General features: G+C 32.7%; 1 protein-coding gene across 1 annotated transcript; it reads left to right on the top strand.

Annotated features, from left to right (window-relative positions):
- The first annotated feature begins 6,347 nt into the window (after nucleotides 1-6,347).
- LOC134700422 (uncharacterized) lies at nucleotides 6,348-11,615 on the top strand. The gene is made up of 2 exons (XM_063561817.1): nucleotides 6,348-6,486; nucleotides 10,680-11,615. The coding sequence occupies exon 2, from the start codon at nucleotides 10,692-10,694 to the stop codon at nucleotides 11,613-11,615; it is 924 nt and encodes a 307-aa protein (XP_063417887.1). The 5' UTR covers nucleotides 6,348-6,486; nucleotides 10,680-10,691.
- Nucleotides 11,616-19,925: the final 8,310 nt, after the last annotated feature.

Here is a 19,925-nt window from a genome sequence, read left to right as displayed (position 1 = left end):
TTTGAAAGCTGAAATCATATCTTGTCGTGAAGTTTTGTTTTCAACTACCCTCATTGTCAATTTCTAGATTAAAGTCAAGATATGAGGCCGACTTAACTGAATCTGTAGTATCCTTTATCTCTTATACTAGTTCGATGGAATAGATGCGTTCAACATGGTCACCAAATTTTGAATTATTTAGTGAAAGCACATCATCTATATGGCGGGAAGTAGAGTTAAAGGATATTGCTAACTTCTTATTTTTCTTCCTAAGAAGTTCCTGTATGAAGTCAGCCTCATGATACTAAAGAAACAAGTCGGCAGGAAGAGGGGCATAATTTGTTCCCATTACACTTTACAGCTAAAAATTACCTTGAACACCACAGTTGTGAAATATTCTGACTTAGTGATGAAAATTGGCAATAAAAGCGCTGCTCCTTTGTTTCTCTCTTTTGTTCTTTTGCTGTAAATGTACTGATTTTGTTTCGTGGATAGATACCCATATCCTTCGTTTTCAATTAAAGTTGCATAAACCATTGGCATACAATATATTGACTTCGATAAAAACAAAGCACTACAAAATAATGGACCGAAATGGGGACAAAGAAACAAACAGACATTGGAATTTGCTTACAATCAATACAGCTTATGTCATGATATTACAACAATTATCTTTATTACTGAGTTTAGTTACCGTAAAAATAACTATAGGAGTGATTACTAGCATGCAACTGCTCTAACGTCAGCCCTTAAATTTGACAAAAAATATCGGATAAATGGATAATTTTGTGGAGGTCGATTTAATTTTTGTCACAATATCACAATAACATTTAATTATAATTTTGCAAATGATATCGTGACCTATACACCAAGATAAGTATGATAAGCGATGGCCTGGATTTTTGAACAATTAGTATATATCAGATTATTTTTTTAAAGGTTTTCGTTTTATCACAATTAAGTTTGGCTTGTGTTGTTAACAGTTGAACACATTACCCTTTCCCATGACCTGAGTTTGCATCTGCCCGCTTATGTTGGCTTTATTGTTCAATTTTTCTGATCAGTTTTTTATATGACCGCAAAAATTATTTTGGTCGTATATTGGTACATGTATCTCGTCGTCGTCAGCGTCGTCCGAAGACGGATGATTTCCAGATAATAACTTTAGTATAAGTAAATAGAAATCAATAAAATTTTAACACAAGGTTTATAACCACTAAAGGAAATTTGGAATTGATTTTGGGGATAAGATGCAAAAAGGGTCCAAAATTAAACTTTTTGATTTCATACAAAATGAATTATTGGGGTTCTTTGATATGCCGAATCTGATTTCAACAAAAAATGAATATATCGGTTTCTTTGATATGTTGAATCTAACCATGTCATTAGATTTTGGATATTGAACCATTAAAGGTAAATGTCCAATTTCAAAATTTTAGGTTCTTAAGACCGCATTCATTCTGTGTCAGAAACATATGCTCATTGCTGTGTCAACTATTTAATCACAATCCAAAATCAGAGATGTATTAGGCTTGAATGTTGTCTCCATACTTGCCCCAACTGTACAGGGTTCGACCTCTGCGGTCGTATTAAGCTGAGCCCTGTGGAGCATTTTAATATTAACTGTTTTCGTCTTTTCTGTTTTTTGACTTGGTATTTTGACATTTCACATTTAGATACTGACTTCTTCAGAGCTTCATAAGCTCCGTCAAACCATCGTAGAATTTTATCAAACTTGGATAGAAGCTTCTACATAAATAAGAGACATCTTGAGCAAATTTTTAACATTATGTTTCGTCATTTTTTCACGTGTAAGTATTTAATTTTTTTTGGTGGTGGTGGTTAACATTTAGGCAGCCAAAGTTATAACCTTCAAAGAATTTAATTAAACTAGGACAGAAAGTTTCTTCATGAATAAGATTATTAATAAACATATACAAGGCAGACATTTTAAGATATACTTTTTTTCTTCTTCATTTAACTGATAAATATGACAAATAGACCACAGTTTCAGTTATCATTGAAGCGCAGTCTGTGTTTAAAAACTCACTTAGTCAATCTTTTAAAGAATTAGATAAAAAAAAAAAAAAGTAACATAAGGGCCTCAAAAGCAGGAGAAGGCACAATGTCATGCAAAATTAAAAAAAAAAGTCATTCCTTTTTCTTTATCTTGTCGACAGACTTAAATTCAACTGTCATCATATGATATTTCATCATTATTTATATTGACAGCAGAAATAGCAGGCTAGACGAATGCGTTCCACAGACCCCTTTACGTATTGTCCCTTGAGTATCCTAATTATCTAATTGGGTGGTAAACTAATACAACGAAAATCACACTCAAATCTAACTTGCAAATGTAATGGTGTTGCCCTCATATAGAATTCAGTCTGCCTCATTGATCATAGAGTGTTGGTTAATTAAGTTCAGTGGTACATATTTCGTGCATATTGAGAGAAAAAATTCTACCATAAATGTTCCAATGAGACAAATCTCTCGTCCAAGTCACAGTTTGTCACAAATAAACCATTTATATTTAATTCCCTGGTTAGTCTTACTAGTTGTCGTGGTCTTGTTTTACTCCATTGGGTTTGTCACGGATTTCTTATTGGATCTTTAATTTCTCTCAATTATTCACTTTCTTACGCAAATACATGCTATATCAAACCTTAAAACGAAGCTAAATAATAACACTTCAAAATAATTAAAGTGTAATTAAAACTTTAACAGTTTATTGTGAATTAAAATATTGACCACTTTAACAAATATTGATAAATGGTATATAAAATTATTATAAAGTGTGTTCAATAACATGGCTGTAGGTATTTTAAAAACAATGAAAAACTTTTACCTTTTTATGTTTCAAGTAGACTGAGCGTATTTGTTTTTATTTAGATTTACGCCTACTTGTCCATTAAGCCATGCTTGTTTAAAGTCATAAGAAACCTCAAATAAAAAAAAAAATGGATAGTTTTCATTATACAACTTATGTACATATACCTTTTTTGAGAAAAATTCTTTAATTTGTCCACATTTAGAAGATGTTAACTTATTTTTGATTGCTTGCTTCCAGGAAGCAATTTACCGACATATTTTCCGTATGCATAGTGACCTGATCGTAACCCTCCTCGTAAAAATCCGGTGATCGCAATACGCATGGATCTGTCATTTAAATAAACAATTATCAGATTGTAACACGTGCTCACTGAGGGAGAAATCCGTTTGCGCCAAAAATGCGTCCTTTTGCGCCACAACTTTATTTCTCCAATGCTACGTTTGCGCCACTCGTTTTAAAATTACATGGTTTCATTTGCGCCAAAAATAAAGCATACGATTGCGCCAATTAGAAGAAAAATGACTTCCCTCCACCTTTATTCTGACTTAAAACCGACAGTTTACATGGCAAATAATTCCTTTTCTGAAACATATCTTCTTCTTACTGCTAACCGCCTCGGTGGTGTAATGGTTAGCGTGCTCGCCTCGAGTGCGGTAGGTCGTGGGTTCGACCCTCGGCCGGGTCACACCAAAGACTTGAAAATTGGTATTTGCTGCTTCTCCGCCAAGCACGCGGCATTAAGGAGTTAGAGCAAAGACTGGTCGGCCCGGAGTCAGAATAATGTGTCCGGGTAAGGTGACATGTCTTCCTGCGAACTGTTACCTTGTGAGCTAGCACGTTAAAAATCCGGCTTAGCGTGTCGGTCTAGTACAAAGCGGGGTTAATATTCATTTATCATTATCATGTTCTCGTCCTGAATATGCATCTGACTTGCCACTGGACGTTAAACAACCATCCATCCATCCATCCATCTTCTTACTGCTGCTGCTTGGGTATACTTCCCAAATTATTGTATGTAGTTAGTAACTTCACTTTATTGATAAAAAAAACACAAAAATAGAAGGATGCAATGCATTAAACAGTTCAATGTAATTCTTGTGGAATGCTTCTGCCCCATTACTGATACGTCTTGCGGTAGATACATGTAGTTTCAGCCCATACGCATGGTGTCATCAACATATGTGACTAAAACATAATCAGCAAATGCTTCTATGTTCTTCTTTTTTGGCATATCTTGTATTAGATATTCAGCAAAGCAATAAGTTTTCTTCTCCCTCTGTACATTTTTTTTTCCGACGTAGCGGTATAGTTTCGGTTTGTGCCCTTTGAACTTTAGGCCGCTTAACTATGGCAACAGAATACGCATGCTCGAAAATCCTTTCTGTGATTTGACAAAATGCTGTCATGGTGGGGGATTTGGTTGTGTTTGAAAAAACGTCTCGAAAATTATATCGTGATGGAAAGCAAGCGAAAAACTATAAATATTTGAACTAGATCTTACAAAGATTTATATTTTTATTAAGACGGTCCGTCTAATGCATTTTAAATCATTTCTCTCCAGATGCTCATCTACATGGTGAAATATCTCCGAACATACGATACTTTTTAAGCCAAAAATAAGAATAAATATATATTTATGATAGAGATGTGCATGATGTGTACAGGTAAATTGGCGCAAATGAACTCCGAATATTGGCGCAATTGATACATTTGGAAAACAAAATTTGGCGCAAATGATACCCCTAAAAAACAGTAATTGGCGCAAAGGGACTGCTGCCCTCACTGATACCCATTTTTGCGATTTGTTTACCATAAGGTGACAATCGGTAAACTTTGGCTTCAAAACACGGCATTTAATGAGCAGCCATATTTGTTAAATCATAACAGACATATCTAGAGAAAACAAAATTGACGATTATACGATGTATTTGCGTAAAAAATGATATAATCGTGCACAGAGTACTAAGTTTAATATGATCTATACATCAATTGCACATCGTCCGGTTAAAGCCGTCATTTTTATCCCAATTCGCTTTCCCATTTATGTATTTATACGACAATACACATGTATGTGGTCAATTAATATTTTCGGTTTCAATCTATTTCCCTGATTGTCGCTTAAACTCTCTGGACTTAAAATTGACTAATATAACGTTTTAGAGTAAAACAATTAAAACATTTTCATATCTTGAATATGCATGAACTATCATTCGCCGGACGCCAATGGCCTAGATATTTAACATTTTTCAACTGTGGAATTTCGAAAACCGGAGAACAGTTTATCATATCAAATAACTGAGGACCTCTTATATACGACAAGCTATGAAAACATCTTTACAAAAACAGTCATAATAACAACGATGAAGCTTAAAGCTAAGACCAGATTTCAAAAATAAATAGATCACTAAAATCAACTGCAAAAATATTCTAACAGAAATCATATTGAAAGTCGGTGACCTGATAGAATGGTCAAATTGATTGTATTTCCATTTGAAAATGATGACCTGAATCAAAATATCTGCCTTTCGACATACCTATTTGCCTAGAGTTTGGTGCTTATTCGTAGCAAGCGTACAATTTTACAGCGTGAAAGCTCTTGATATTTGTTTTTGACCTTTAGTTAGATGTTTAAAAATTAAATTTTATCCATGTATGGATAATAGCAGAAAATGCACAAGCGATGATTTTAAACATCTGATCAATGAACAGCTTTAGAAAGATAATTATGCACTGAAACACCAGAAAATTCATCTAAATCCTCTGAATCAACATTCCCATTGATTATCCCTAATGTCATCTTATTTGTTTATACATTTAGTATCCATATTTTTATAGATAGGTAATTACTGTTCCAGTGGTCTACATTTTCAGCTAACTCCAAAAAAATCTAAAATATATTATTTTTAATTTTGTTTTGTAATATGACAATACATCTATAATAGAGGCAATACACATTTAATTTGTCCCTAGCGTGGTCTATTTAAATACACTGATCGACACTTAACTATACTATGATAAATGAACTTTTTATTAAACTGATTAAAAATAAAGATAGCCAGACAATAAAATGTTAAAACCCCGATGACATATTTTTCTGAAAATGACAAATAATTTCTCTGTCAATATAAGCTTATTAACTAAAAGATACTCTTTAAAAGTCTACATAGACAATTTTCGGATCGTTTTTAAACTTATATTTCAATATTTTTTCATAAATTAAGACGATTATGGCAATTTTCTTTCAACGACAAGGGTACCTTGAAATCGCTTGATCTATTGGTGTTTTTCTGACTAAAGTGAAAGGAAGGCGGGAAAAGATACGACAAGAGATAAAAACGCCACAATAACAGAACTTTTTGTTCGTATATTGTACATGTATCAACAACAAAAGCCTGTTTTGGATATCTTTTTGTTTAGATGCAATTAGTTCTACTTGAGGTAAATAATTAAGTTACCTTTTCTCATTAACAGTATAACTTTTTAAGCCTATCTTTTTACCAAGTCACGTAAATGGGTTTCTTACACGAAAAAGAATCTGCGTTTTTCTTAGATATAAATCAACATCGTCGATAATTCGTGATATTTATTGATATTTGTAGTTAGTTTAATTGAACAAAAAATAAACATTACGATGGATATCTTCACAGTATTTTGTCTGATAATAAATCGAGGTAAGTCGTAAGTTTCTGAATAAGATTTTGATTTTTGAATTTTGAATATTAGTTAAGACTTTTTAAATGAGTGCGGGAATACTTGTGTTCAATTCACATATCATGTAAACATTTGAAAAACTTTCAAAATTTGATTTGAGTAACTATGTACATGTATCTCTCTGGTATTCTAACAATAAGTTTAATGCAATGCACAACAGAGGAATGTGTATTGCTCATATAAATTCTTCCATAAAACACACAATTATATCATTCCATTACTTGGATACACGGAGAACGTATATAGAAATTGGGTATAATTGAATTCACTTGTCCAAATATAAAAACTTGAGAAGATGTGGTATGATTGCCAATGAGACAACTATCCACAAAAGACCAAAATGACACAAACATAAACAATTATAGGTCACCGTACGGCCTTCAACAATGAGCAAAGCCCATACCGCATATAGTCAGCTATAAAAGGCCCCAATAAGACAATGTAAAACAATTCAAACGAGAAAACTAACGGCCTTATTTATGTAAAAAAAATGAACGAATAACAAATGTGTAACACATAAACAAACGACAACCAAGTCCATTTGTCTCAACTCGGCCGATTCCGTAACCTCGTCTTAAAAGATAGAAGCCTTTGGAGAGTAGCGGATTTTACCGAGGATTGCCGAATGGTTGTCGTTGGTTGCTGTCTGTCATATTAATTTCCTGTTTCTTGTTTTTTAAATGATTTATTTTTTCAGCCTTTACTATACAGTATGGGTTTTCGGTTCATTCTTTAAGATGGATTCTGACCTGTAAATTTTTATTCAATCCTGGTTCTTTGGTCGTTGATAGTTAACTTAATCAGTCAATTAAAATGTCAGTAAAAGTAGCGAAAATTGTTAAGCATATTTTTTTCTCCACCTGGAATATATTTCTGTAATACTCTTCCAGATTATTTTTAAAATGGTAATGGTTTTGTAGCTGTAAACCGTTCCAATAAGAATAAAACAATTTATATATGAGGTCACCAGATTCTTCTATGTTCCTTTCAAAACATGTGTAACTCTCTCCTACAAATTTGGCCAAAAGCAACCCAAAGGGTGGATAAAAAGCTTTCAACGGTAATTACTTCTTTCGGGTTTCGTCTCATTTTGCATTTGTGTGGATCTTGTATGGCTGAAAATATTTGTATTTGGTAGTTTTTGCCTATCTGTCATAGTTTTCGGTTTAATTGTCAAAACTATAATAATAAAACCTTAGTTCTGAATCGCAATTTAAGGGCATTCACTCCTTAAGGAGTCATCCACAGGTTTCTGACAACAAAATTTTGCTCGCATCAGTTTATAGTGCCAGCATGTCCTCTTTTTAATAAAAATTTTGAATCGTAAACTAATTTCAGTAGTTTTGATATCTGTGACTGACTCATGGATATAACAAAATTATTTGTCCGCATCAACCAAAACCACGAAAACTGACCATATTCGACAGCATCAACCCAAAAACTGATCATATGTGACAGCATCAACCAAAACTGACCATACACTTTATAATGTAAATCTTAATATATATATATAGTCGCATAGTAAATTACTTATAGTTACATATCACGATGGATTGTATAATTCAAATGACAGCAATATTGTTGCTACAAAAAAATTTCAACATCAATTTAGAGTACCAGCAAGTTTCTGTTATTTTTGTAGATCTATAGTATAGGCCGCCAACAGTTTCAACAGTCGTTTGCATAATTCCGAGATATATTTTTTCCCGCAATACGCATAGAAAAAAACCAAAATTCCTCCTATTCAATCGCAATTTTAAATAGTTCGCCTTTTAAATAAGGTATACTTTAGATTAATATATATTTTCAGCTGCTCTGGTGGCTATTTGAATTGTAGTTAATAAACTTTACTTTTAAATTGGGATCATAACTTCCACTGATATTTTATTTTATCTAATTTTTTTAATTTTTTTTGCCAAAGATAAACTTTCTCATGTATAAAAAAAAAAAGAAGATTTGGTATGATTGCCAATGAGACAACTCTTCGCAAGCGACTAAACGACACAGAACAACAATAAGCAAAGCCCATATACCGCATAATCCGCTCGAAAAGACCCCGAAATAACATATTATTTTTTATGTAAAACAATTCAAACGAGAATATTAACCGCCTAATCCATGTACAAAACAATGAACGAAAAATAAAGATGCAACACCGCAACAAACGACAACCACTGAATTTAAGGCTCCTGGCTTAATATAGGCACATACATGCAGAACTTGTGTCGGGGTTAAACATGTTAGCGGGATACCTCCCCCCCCCCCCCCCCCGCTAACCTATGATAGTGGTGTTATCAGAATCAGTTGAAAAATGCCTAACTCATCAGATGAATTCAAATTGAAATACATCAAACAAAATACACAGAGTGGATGTGGCCCGGTACTTGTACATCCCACCAACAAAATGTACATATCTGAGAGTACTCGCAGTTACTGACAGCTAGTTCAAATCCAATAACAACTAATGAAAACGCATCACGGTATTTCCTTACTCTCAGAAGGGAATTTTAATATTAAACTTTCTGCAATAATTTTTTGATAATATTAACGCACTGTTAAGTGCGATAGGAGTATATTTCACAAAGAATTACAACAGAAGACATCACTTTGATGGGTCTCCATTGTGGTATAGGTTTAGCTAGATACACAAATTATTTCGTACTAAAACGTCTGTATTTGATAGTATCGCTCATAAGCTACAGTAATTGATAATTAGAAGTGATGCCGGCAATTTTAAAGAAAAAGTTGTATTGCATACTCGTTGATAAAGTATGTTTTCCTTGCATCAATCAAACGAAAAAAAGTTCATTGATCTATGCATTTTTCAACAAGTTGATTTAATAATACTTTTCTGCCAGCTTTTCAATACGTGTAAGTTTGCGACTGGAGCAATATGGTACTACAAACACGAATACATTTAATTAGGTATCATTTTTTATATATTTGGTTTCAATTATTTCAAAATATTTTTTTCTCAACAATACTTTTAAATTTTTTAACGACATATATAGATTGTTCTTCATGAAAAGCTAAAATACTTTTTTAAATCCTTGGCATTGTGGTCCTTCTTAATTAAAGTGTGAATAGCTTTCTTAAGTGGATACACGGATAACGAACTATTTAAATGAATTTGTCATTATTTGAGCTAGCTATAGTATTTTTATTTCTTCTTAAGAAATAATTTTAAAATGAAAATTGCCAAATTGAAGAGAACTTAAATCTCAAATCAAAATAAGCAAGGTCAAACTTTAAATACCATCTTGATTTTCAGTTCATTAACTAATAATTTGAAATCATTTTTACTTGAGAACATATCAAGGCTTATTTTGAAGTATCTGCATGCCAATTTATTCGGTTAAAATATTTTTCTAAATAAGAATTTCATCAAAAATAGGAATGGATCTCTCGACATTAAACGGTAAGGATTTTACAGCATTGACTTGTACTATTTAATCATAAATTATGTGTGAAAGTCGAACCATATTACATGTACCTTTGTTGGAATATTCCAGAGAGAAAAGGTTTGAACGTGAAATATGTTTAAGATACTCCTATATATATATAGTGATATGTCAACAACAAAAAATGTTTAAAATAATTTAGCCATCGAAGTATGTGGAATATGGAAATACAATAGTACTTGATGGAATATACGTACACTATTACATTTATGGTACACGCCTATAAAATCACAAACAAGCTATATAGAAAGCATAAACGAGTATAAGGAAGTTACACCAGTGTGTGTGTACTTTATGTTCAGTCAAACTGTTTAGACACTAGAAAATGCTCTTTACTTTCAATATTCCACTATTTGTTTATAAAACAATCTAGTAGACCAGCCAGAATGTCTTGCATCAACATGATGTTGAATACTAGTATAATTTACAAAAGCACTAAAAAGAACTCAAGCAGATTCTAAAAAATATCAGGCCATTAGTTTCCTCGTTTTAATTGTGTTACATTTGTCATTTCGGGGACTTTTATTGCTTACAATGCGACATGAATTTTGCTTATTGTTGAAGGCAGTAAAGTGACCTATAGTTGTTAACGTCTATGTCATTTGGCGGAGTGTTGTCTCATTGTTTATACTACATAAATTTACCTCCAAATTTGTTATTCTACAATTTTTTTAAATTTTTTTTCGATTCAGATTATTTAAAAGATGCCAGAACTGGCACCATGTTGCCAATCGTTCTCTGAAGGGATCCAGTATTCCAAACCAGAAACAGCAAACTTAACGAAACAAAAAATGGACCACGAGAGGTGGAGATATGAAAATGTTGTTCATAAAATAGACATAAATTCTAAAATTGCAGAAGAAATTTGTTCAAAAAATGTACAACAGGCTAAAGACGACCACTTAAAAACTTTAGCATACGCTCGGGTATATCAACTTCATAGTTTTGATAAATATGATCCATTCAAAGACGATCCTTTAGAAGGAAAAGCCAAACGGAGGAAGCGAAAAAGGAAACAAAAACCTAGACCAAATACTTTCCAGACAATTGCGAATCCGGAAAAAGATGACCCGGAAACATTACTTTCTCTTTCACCTCAACGCAGCACTCTAACACTTGCTGCCCTGAATAAAACTTTTCCTCAAATTTCAACAATGGAACCAGTAGAAAAAGAAACGGACAATAAAAGTTTGAGTAACTCACATTACAATGCTCTTTGTCTTTGGAAAAGTGCTACTAAGAAACTGTTTATGAAAGAGAAAAAAGTCAAAGCTCATAAAGAGCCTCAACTTACAATGAAAGCAAAGGCTAAACTGGAGGTTGAGAGGCCACAACGAAAGAATATATTCCCCGGGGAGTGCAAAACACAGGCTGCTCTAAGGAGATTCATGGAACATGAGACAGAACTAGTTATGCAAGAAATGACAGCACCGAAGCATAAAAAGGATGAGAGTTTTAGGAAAATGGTAGAAAGAGCACAACTACCAGACATCATTCGGAGAGATAAATCGTTTTCTGCAATAGTTAAGGACTTTAAAACGTACAAAGAGGAGAAAGAAGAACGAAGGCACAGGAAAATGATTGAATATGTGACACATCACTTCAATCAAAACTCTATACTACATTAAAAACCGAAATATTTCTTAGGAATTAAAACACTTGTTTTTTTACTACACTTAGCTTGCTTGTATTGATTTCTTAAATTTAAATTATGTTTTCATTTTAATGTCTTCAAATGATATTTAATTATAATTTGAAGACATTAAAACATGTAATTTAACTTATGTGTATAACAAAACTGGAAACTTTTACAGCAATACTAATAAATAATTAATCCACATTTAGTCATTTATCTTAAAAAACCTACCTGCAACTGTTGACGTCATTTTAAACATGTTTAAACTTGATAAATTTAAATTTAATTACGTAAGAATTTCTACAATAGCTTCAAAAGCATTAAAAAACTTAAGTCCTCCTAAAGTGGCCCCCCTTTTTTTCCCTTCCCGGCTGGATTGAATTTTATAACAACTCTTTTTTTCACGGGAGTTACATGTATCTCAGAACTTGTTTTGACAAAAGGGACATTAAAGACTTGAATGTTTTGGTCATGTTTGTCATGCTCGTCTCGACAATGAAATAACAACAATTTAAAAGGTAAACCCTCTCTATTGAGGGTTTCATTTATTTCAATTCATAGTGAAATAAGCGAAATCTGTAAACTGTTTCCGTAGAACAAACCCCTGAAAATCTATATAAATATGAAATACAATGTACAAAAGTGTAAATAAATGTTCAAAAAATGGTTTACCGCTAAAACATATGGACTTTTTTTTATTTTTATCTACTATACTAAGTCTTCTTATTTTGAAATTGGTTGCCGCACCTATTCTTAAAGATGAATTAACTGACTTTTAGCAGTATGGAACACCAACAGATTTGCTATGCAATCATAAAAAATACAAACGTTTTTTTTAAATTTCGACTTGATGAACATGTAAAAATCTTAAAGAACTCATGCCACCCTATTGCAAATACATTTTCTGCTGTAAGACAACGGTTCGTAAGTGATAAATCAAACGAATATATATGCTGCACCATTCTTAACTTCAACTTGTATTTATGTTATTGAGAAACATACTATCCACACTGATCTGTGTCCACACTTGTTATGTTATGGAAATATTCGTTGGTAAGATTTTATAAATAAACAGGAATTCATTGAAACACATTGTGGCAGATTTTGGGTTAAGAACTGAAGGCCAATTATGTTAAATTTAAGAGATACTAATTTAAATGAGTCGACGTATCCATTTTCTCAAAACGCAGGAGCTTCAAAATATTACAAAATCGACTCAAATTCAACTCTTTTATATACAACCACTTAGTCTATGAATTATATAGCATATCTTTATAGAATTTTGAATCAATTGTTTATATTTATCATAAATTTCAAGAACTTTATTTGAGTTTCATTATCTGAACATTTCTTTTACGATTTTCACATGATGTGAATGCTTCTGACAACACCATGTGGTATACAGTGAATACGTTTTAGCCAATAGTAAACAAACAATAAATGTTAAATAAAAATGCAGCCTCTCTGTGGACATTCACGTTTAAGGTTAAAAGGTGACGATATTTTATAAATCTAAGAATCTTGTTTATACTTTTTCTGTTTTCTTACCAGATGTTTAATTTACGCAGAGGTATTCCAGTCGATCTTCTATAGAAACTGTTAATGCATACCAGGACAACTATAAAATTGGTGTTTTTTTTTTTGTATTTTCAAAACTAAAGATATTTGAAAGGATTTTAGCTGACGTTAATGGATAATTCACCTGAGAATCATCTTTTAGTTTCTCGGACTAAAACAATCTGAAATTAAGGTTATGGCGTATTATAACCATCAACTATAACACTATAAAAAGAAGATGTGGTATGATTGCCAATGAGACAACTATCCACAAAAGACCAAAAGGACACAAACATTAACAACTATAGGTCACCGTACGGACTTCAACAATGAGCAAAGCCCATACCGCATAGTCAGCTATAAAAGGCCCCGATAAGACAATGTAAAACAATTCAAACGAGAAAACTAAGGGCCTTATTTATGTAAAAAAAAATGAACGAAAAACAAATATGTAACACATAAACAAACGAAAACCACTGAATTACAGGCTCCTGACTTGGGCATGCACATACATAAATAATGTGGCGGGGTTAAACATGTTAGCGGGATCCCAACCCTCCCCTAACCTGGGACAGTGGTGTAACAGTACAACATAAGAACGAACTATAAAAATCAGTTAAGAAGGCTTAACTCATCAGATAGAAAAAAATAACACTAACATGCAACAAACAAGATCGGTCGTTTACGAGACCTGAAGCCTTAATGAAATATGTAATATTAGGTTCCCGCCATTAAATAGGGACGATCTTTAAGATTTTTGGGAGATGGAGGAGGTGTTGGATTGAACATTTATTATCATCTGTTGTCACTAATTTTTCGCGCGCGATTAAATATTTTTCAGGCTTTAATTTTGTACACAAATTTTTTTTCTGCATTTTGTGTTGCGGAATATTCATTTTCATCCGGTCTTATGCAAGACTTTTTTTTAAGCTCTTACCAGGCCAGTGCATTAACCTTTTTAATCCTCGCCCCTGAAATCCTTACGATTATCCCTTAAATGTAAGAAAAATCAAAATGGATAACCAATTGCCTTATTAAAGCAACATGTATCAATACATTGAAGAAAAAATTAAAATGACAAAGAGACGGATGTGTATTGACAAATGAACAACAAATCGCTGTCTCGAAAGACGATTAAACGAATGTTGAAAGGTTCTTTATCGTCAATCGTACGCGTGAAACGTCCATTTTCTGCTCTCGAATCAAATGAGCCTTACAATTTTATCTTCATTCGTTACATCGTATTGTTAGCTACAGCTACCGTCAAACGGAGTAGATATAGTCTCGGGTTTTTTTTTATATAGATTAGACCGTTGGTTTTCCCGTTTGAATGGTTTTACACTAGCAATTTTGGGGCCCTATATAGCTTGTTGTTCGGTGTGAGCCAAGGCTCCGTGTTGAAGGCCGTACATTGACCTATAATGGTTTACTTTTTTAAAATTGCTTTTTGGAGGGAGAGTTGTCTCATTGGCACTAATACCACATCTTCCTATATCTAATAACTGTTTAGTGTCTTTAAATCAGCTGCATTTGTAAGAGGCTAAGAAACAAGGTGTATGCGAGCTTTTAGCGAGCTATTACACCTGTTTCGTGCCGAGTACAAATACAGCTGATATTTAAAGACACTAAACAGTTGTTATCTTTATCCTGTAAATATCATTTGTGTTTGAAAGACACAAAACAAATGGTTTGCAATTATTTTCGATATGAAATCCCTTGAGGCCCGTGTAGTAATACGATACAGTAAGCACACATTCAGCTGAAGACGAGTTTCGCATAAAAAGAATCTCGAATGGTCAACAATAATACATCGCTCAAGGTGAATAACTATCTATTTTAACATAACAACTAATTTCAACAGTATAGAAACAAATAACAAAACATTGTCCAATTTGAAACAGAATTGTACGAATTGTCCCTCGCTTCAGACTCGACATTCACTAAACATGCATGCTGAAATTGACATGGTTGATCATGGTTGTTTTTGTTACACAATAATACACATTCAGGTTTTGAAATGGATAGTTGTCATCGTAGAAAAGACTGATGTTCGTGTGTGTATGTAATCAGAAAATTGGTGTGATTCTTATTACTCTAAAGAAATGTTTGAAAACAAACAGAACGTATTTAAGAAATCGTTAATTCGCAATTGATACGCCATTGGAATGCGACTGCAATACACGTTCTGAGGTCACACAGGTTTATACAATACTCATATCATAGCGATATCTGTAGGGCTGTATCTGTATAATAGGACACCCAATTGCAGGATAAAGAGTTTTAATCACTACAATTATGGAAAGATTTAACCGTTTGTCGTCATGTGGGAAATCAAATCCCCCCCCCCCCCCCCAAAAAAAAAAGGTGTTAGGTGAGGTTAAGATGTGGATCATCTGTGATGTCGGTGTGCAAATAAGACTGCCAATGGGAAAAGGCAGTATGTAGGGTTGAGGCAATTAAGCCTTTAAAATGTTTTTGATCTCCAAAATGAGCTGATACAACACAGTTACACGCAGTATCCGTGACACGTTCCTTATATACGAAGAAACGTATTCCGATCAGATGTGACTAAAAATTTGTACATCTCGAACACCGGCACTTGTCTCAGATCCCCCCCCCCCCCCCCCCAATATACCTTATTAATAAGGTACAAATGTATACTTAGTCTAGTCAAGGAAAATAACAAGTACCTGCAATACCGAACAGCAAAATAAACACCTACTTCAGCATGGACTTTGCTTCTTGATTGGGATAATTCCATGGAGATGACCAAAATAAATCTATACCGGGTTTAACCTGGCCAAAGAAAAGAATTCCGATCAGATTGCCGAGTATTTGTACATCCCTAACAGCAAAACAGACACCCCTCTTAGGCATAGGCTTTTTTAGGATTGAATAATCAGCATAAAATCGTTCAAAATTGTCTAAAAAGTATCCATTTTATGTCCTCCTTATAAAGAAATCTGGGATCCGCAACTTGATCCTAATGTGATATTTGAAAAATGTTATCAAACTCAAGGTTATCCCCAAACAATACTAGGGGCCTGTCAAAGAAATATATATTACGTTTTTGGTATTTATTTAAACAAAAGTTATCTCTCTTCTTATAGTATAAACGCACGCCTAAATATAAAAGTTGTGTTAAAATTTGACACTTGCTTGTTGAAAATGTTTATTCTGTAATTGCACGCTCGGTTTAAGATTATTATTTATTTTTAAAACTACACAAGCTGTGCTAGAACATCAAAGGAAACAGAAAAATGGTATATATTTTTAATAATAAATTGATTGTGTACGAGAAAATGAGCTTCCGTTTCATTGAGTGAAATGTACAAATACGCAGCCACGTCTGTTCAGATTTGGAAATTAAATTCAATTTCTTGTGTATAATTACTTTACAGTGACACACTCTCTGCACACTAAAGAACCCTTGCAACAACTCTTGGGAGATTTTTAGTACTAATTTTGTTAGTAAAATTTTATCGTTATTAATAATACGTATCGAACTATTTGCTATTAGGTGTTATGGTTTGTATTGGGCCATGCTTTATGAAATTTAATATGCATGTAGTCTGATATCAATAACTGAAAGAAAAGATGACGGAAACGAACCTTGATAAATACCTTTAAAACAATTAACTTATCTGGTCAAATTTCGATTATTATCTATCAAAGCTTCCATCACAGAATGAAGCAACTGACATGTTTGTAAGATTTCTAACACACTTTTGCAATTGATTGTATATATACGTATATGCTAATGTGAAAATATAATGGCAATTGTTTTACTGATTAAGATATTTAAATTACTGTTGTCGGTTTGATCTTTCGGATCGGTTAGTCTTATTGTTATAATTATATGTGTAGTTAGATATTCTCTTTCAAAAAGTCATTGTTCCATTAAATATCGTTTTGAAAACAACATACGATTTACTTTTAACGACATAGTATAAAAATACTAATTCTGCACATGCATAAAGCATTGTATGTAAGTATATATGAATTCTTTGTTTATTCAATATTTTCACATTATATGCGTAAAAAGATAAGGAAAATCGTGGTTGTAATTCGTTCTATTGGTGCAATGTGTAAATGTAATGACAACTTTAGTTGATCATAAGGAATCTCAATTTATGGCTTCGGATGCCCTAATAATATAATGTAAAAATGCGTAAACTTTATAGGAAGTTTCCGAACGAACTTCCTGTAAAAGGTGCATATGAACGGTCACTGAACAGCAAGATCGTCTCATGAGGTATGCTCACAACTAACTTTATAATAACTGCATATTAAGTCAACAAAGTGTTAAAACGAACATTTCCCCTTGTACATAATCATTTACTTTGCCCTATAGAACTTATATTATCTTTGACAATATGAAGTCAAGCAATGGGTTCTATGATTAAAGTACTAATTTGGCATTGCTGAGGCAGTATCTTTCTGAAGCCTCCTCTGTATCTTTATGTGTTAAAGAATTAATTAGCTGAATTACACTCACTGAATAGAAGTCAAATGGTTTTAAAAATTAAAAAAGAAAGTGGTTCTGTTTGAGACAAGTTAATAACCGTTATCATAATTAAATATGAGTCAAAATTGAAAATACGTTCAAACCTATGATTGCGTTGGATAAAAACCGCAATTTTTATACGTGTGCATGTAAAACAAATTTCGTTGTAGAAAGGTCTAAAAACAGCACAAACAACATTTTCCAAAAGACCAAAAAAGTGAAAAAGTATAATTAAACAAAACGCATATATATATACAGCAACAAACGACAACCAATGAAATAAAGGCTCCTGATTAGCGACGGGAATCTACATGTATATAATATGGCGGGGTTAAACATGTTTTCTGACGCCAGACCCTGTTGCTCATTTTAATCATAGTTCGGGAAACTCGAAGTTGACTAATGCTTCATTGAAAAAAAAATTAGAGCAAAATTGTTAGTTTTGGATCAAGGAACTGATACTTTTTTTCAAGTTTGAAGGCTTCATAATAATTTCCTGTAATCGACCATCATTATGTTATTCATATGTACAGTACATGAATTTCTCATGCTAACTTTTTTTTGTAGATAATAACTATGTCTTCAATTCCGTTTTGTGAACCTTGTCAAAGAGAAAAGACTTCATCAGAAGCAGTAAGCTGGTGTTGTGACTGTATGGAATCATTATGCCAGAACTGTAATAAAGCGCATCGAATAAATAAAATTACTCTGTCTCATACACTAAAGAAAAATGAAGATATGCCGCCAGAGGTATCCTCAAATTTAACCGCTCAAAAGTATTGTCCTTTGCACTCTGATTTAATTGTAGATCTGTACTGTGCATACCATGATGCCCTGTGTTGTCGATCATGCATGACGGAAAAACACCGAGGGTGTGATAGAATGCAGTCATTAGATACTGTAGCTAAGGGGATCAAACAATCGCCTATGTTACAGACACTGACTAAAGATATGGAAGAAGATATTCAATTATTGAAAAAAATAACACAGAACCGAACCGAAAATTTAAAAAGACTAGACAAGCAAAAGGACGATATACAGAAATCTATTGCGGCAATTAAGCAAAACATTATTGATCGCCTTGAAGCATTAGAGCATGCATTGCTATCAGAATTATCAACTGTGCATCTTTTGAAATCGTCAAACATTGAAAAGCAGGAGGAAAAGATTTCGGGGTTGATCGAAAAAGTTAATGAGCATAAAACGGAGCTAGATTTTGTAAATGAATACGGGTCCAATAGCCAAGTTTTTATTACACTTCATAATTTGAAATCGTCCACCACTGAAGAAAGAAAACAAATCAAAGTACTAATACATTCTTTTAAAGATATAAATATTTTATATATCCATCCGAAAAATCAAGAATCTTATTTGACAACTTTAGGAACATTAACAACAACGCTTGATCCATTTAACCATCTTTCGAGTGAACAAAAGATCAAAAAGGATAATTATACACTTCCACTGATAAACAGTCGTCCGACAACCCAGATCAGTAAAAGACCCGAAACACGCACTCCCATAAAGAACTCGACAGAAACAGGTTCATTGTCTGGAAGACTTTCGAAAGCATCAAATATGTCGACTAAATCCAGATATTCAAAATCATCTGTAGATGGGTGTAAACCATCATAATTTTTTTGTTTAGTAAATCCACTGTATATGATTTACTAGAAAGTATATATTTTAATGACACAAGCATAATTATGTGAATACTAGTAAAGACACATAGTAAACACAGTTTTTTTTACACTTAAAATCATATCCAACACTATTGCTGGTTGTATTTTGATTTGCAATTTTGAAATACAATGTACACTTAAAAAATTCGTAGAGTGAACTACTAGTTTCTAACATACTTTACATACACGTTTCAAGGAAAACACATGGCATCTAAATTATGAACTGATTTTACGGATTTTTTTGATAATTATATTGTATTGTTTTGTTAAAATTTCGTCCATCAATTTAAATATATTTTGCTTTTTAATGCAATATTCTTGCCCTTGGTACCTGTAAAACTAAAGTTTATCACAAAGCAAGATTATACATATATGATTTTAAAAAGGCCTCTGATCAAAAATTTTCGTAGCGATAACTGATTAATTATATTAATGCTGCATATACATTATTATAAGTATTTTAAAATAAAATTCAAAAAATAGATACATTTATGTAATCATGTATTATTGTTAAACAGAGAGAAATCCTTTATTTCTTGTTAAGATAAAGAGACCC

Source organism: Mytilus trossulus, unplaced genomic scaffold (assembly GCF_036588685.1).
Source record: "Mytilus trossulus isolate FHL-02 unplaced genomic scaffold, PNRI_Mtr1.1.1.hap1 h1tg000138l__unscaffolded, whole genome shotgun sequence".
Classification (NCBI taxonomy): domain Eukaryota; kingdom Metazoa; phylum Mollusca; class Bivalvia; order Mytilida; family Mytilidae; genus Mytilus; species Mytilus trossulus.
Note: the sequence above shows the minus strand (reverse complement) of the source record. Positions and strands in the feature narration are given on the sequence as shown.

What these genes read in the sequence shown, in the direction of transcription:
- LOC134700422 (XM_063561817.1), top strand. Translation starts at nt 10,692, where the DNA reads ATGCCAGAACTGGCACCATGTTGCCAATCGTTCTCTGAAGGGATCCAG.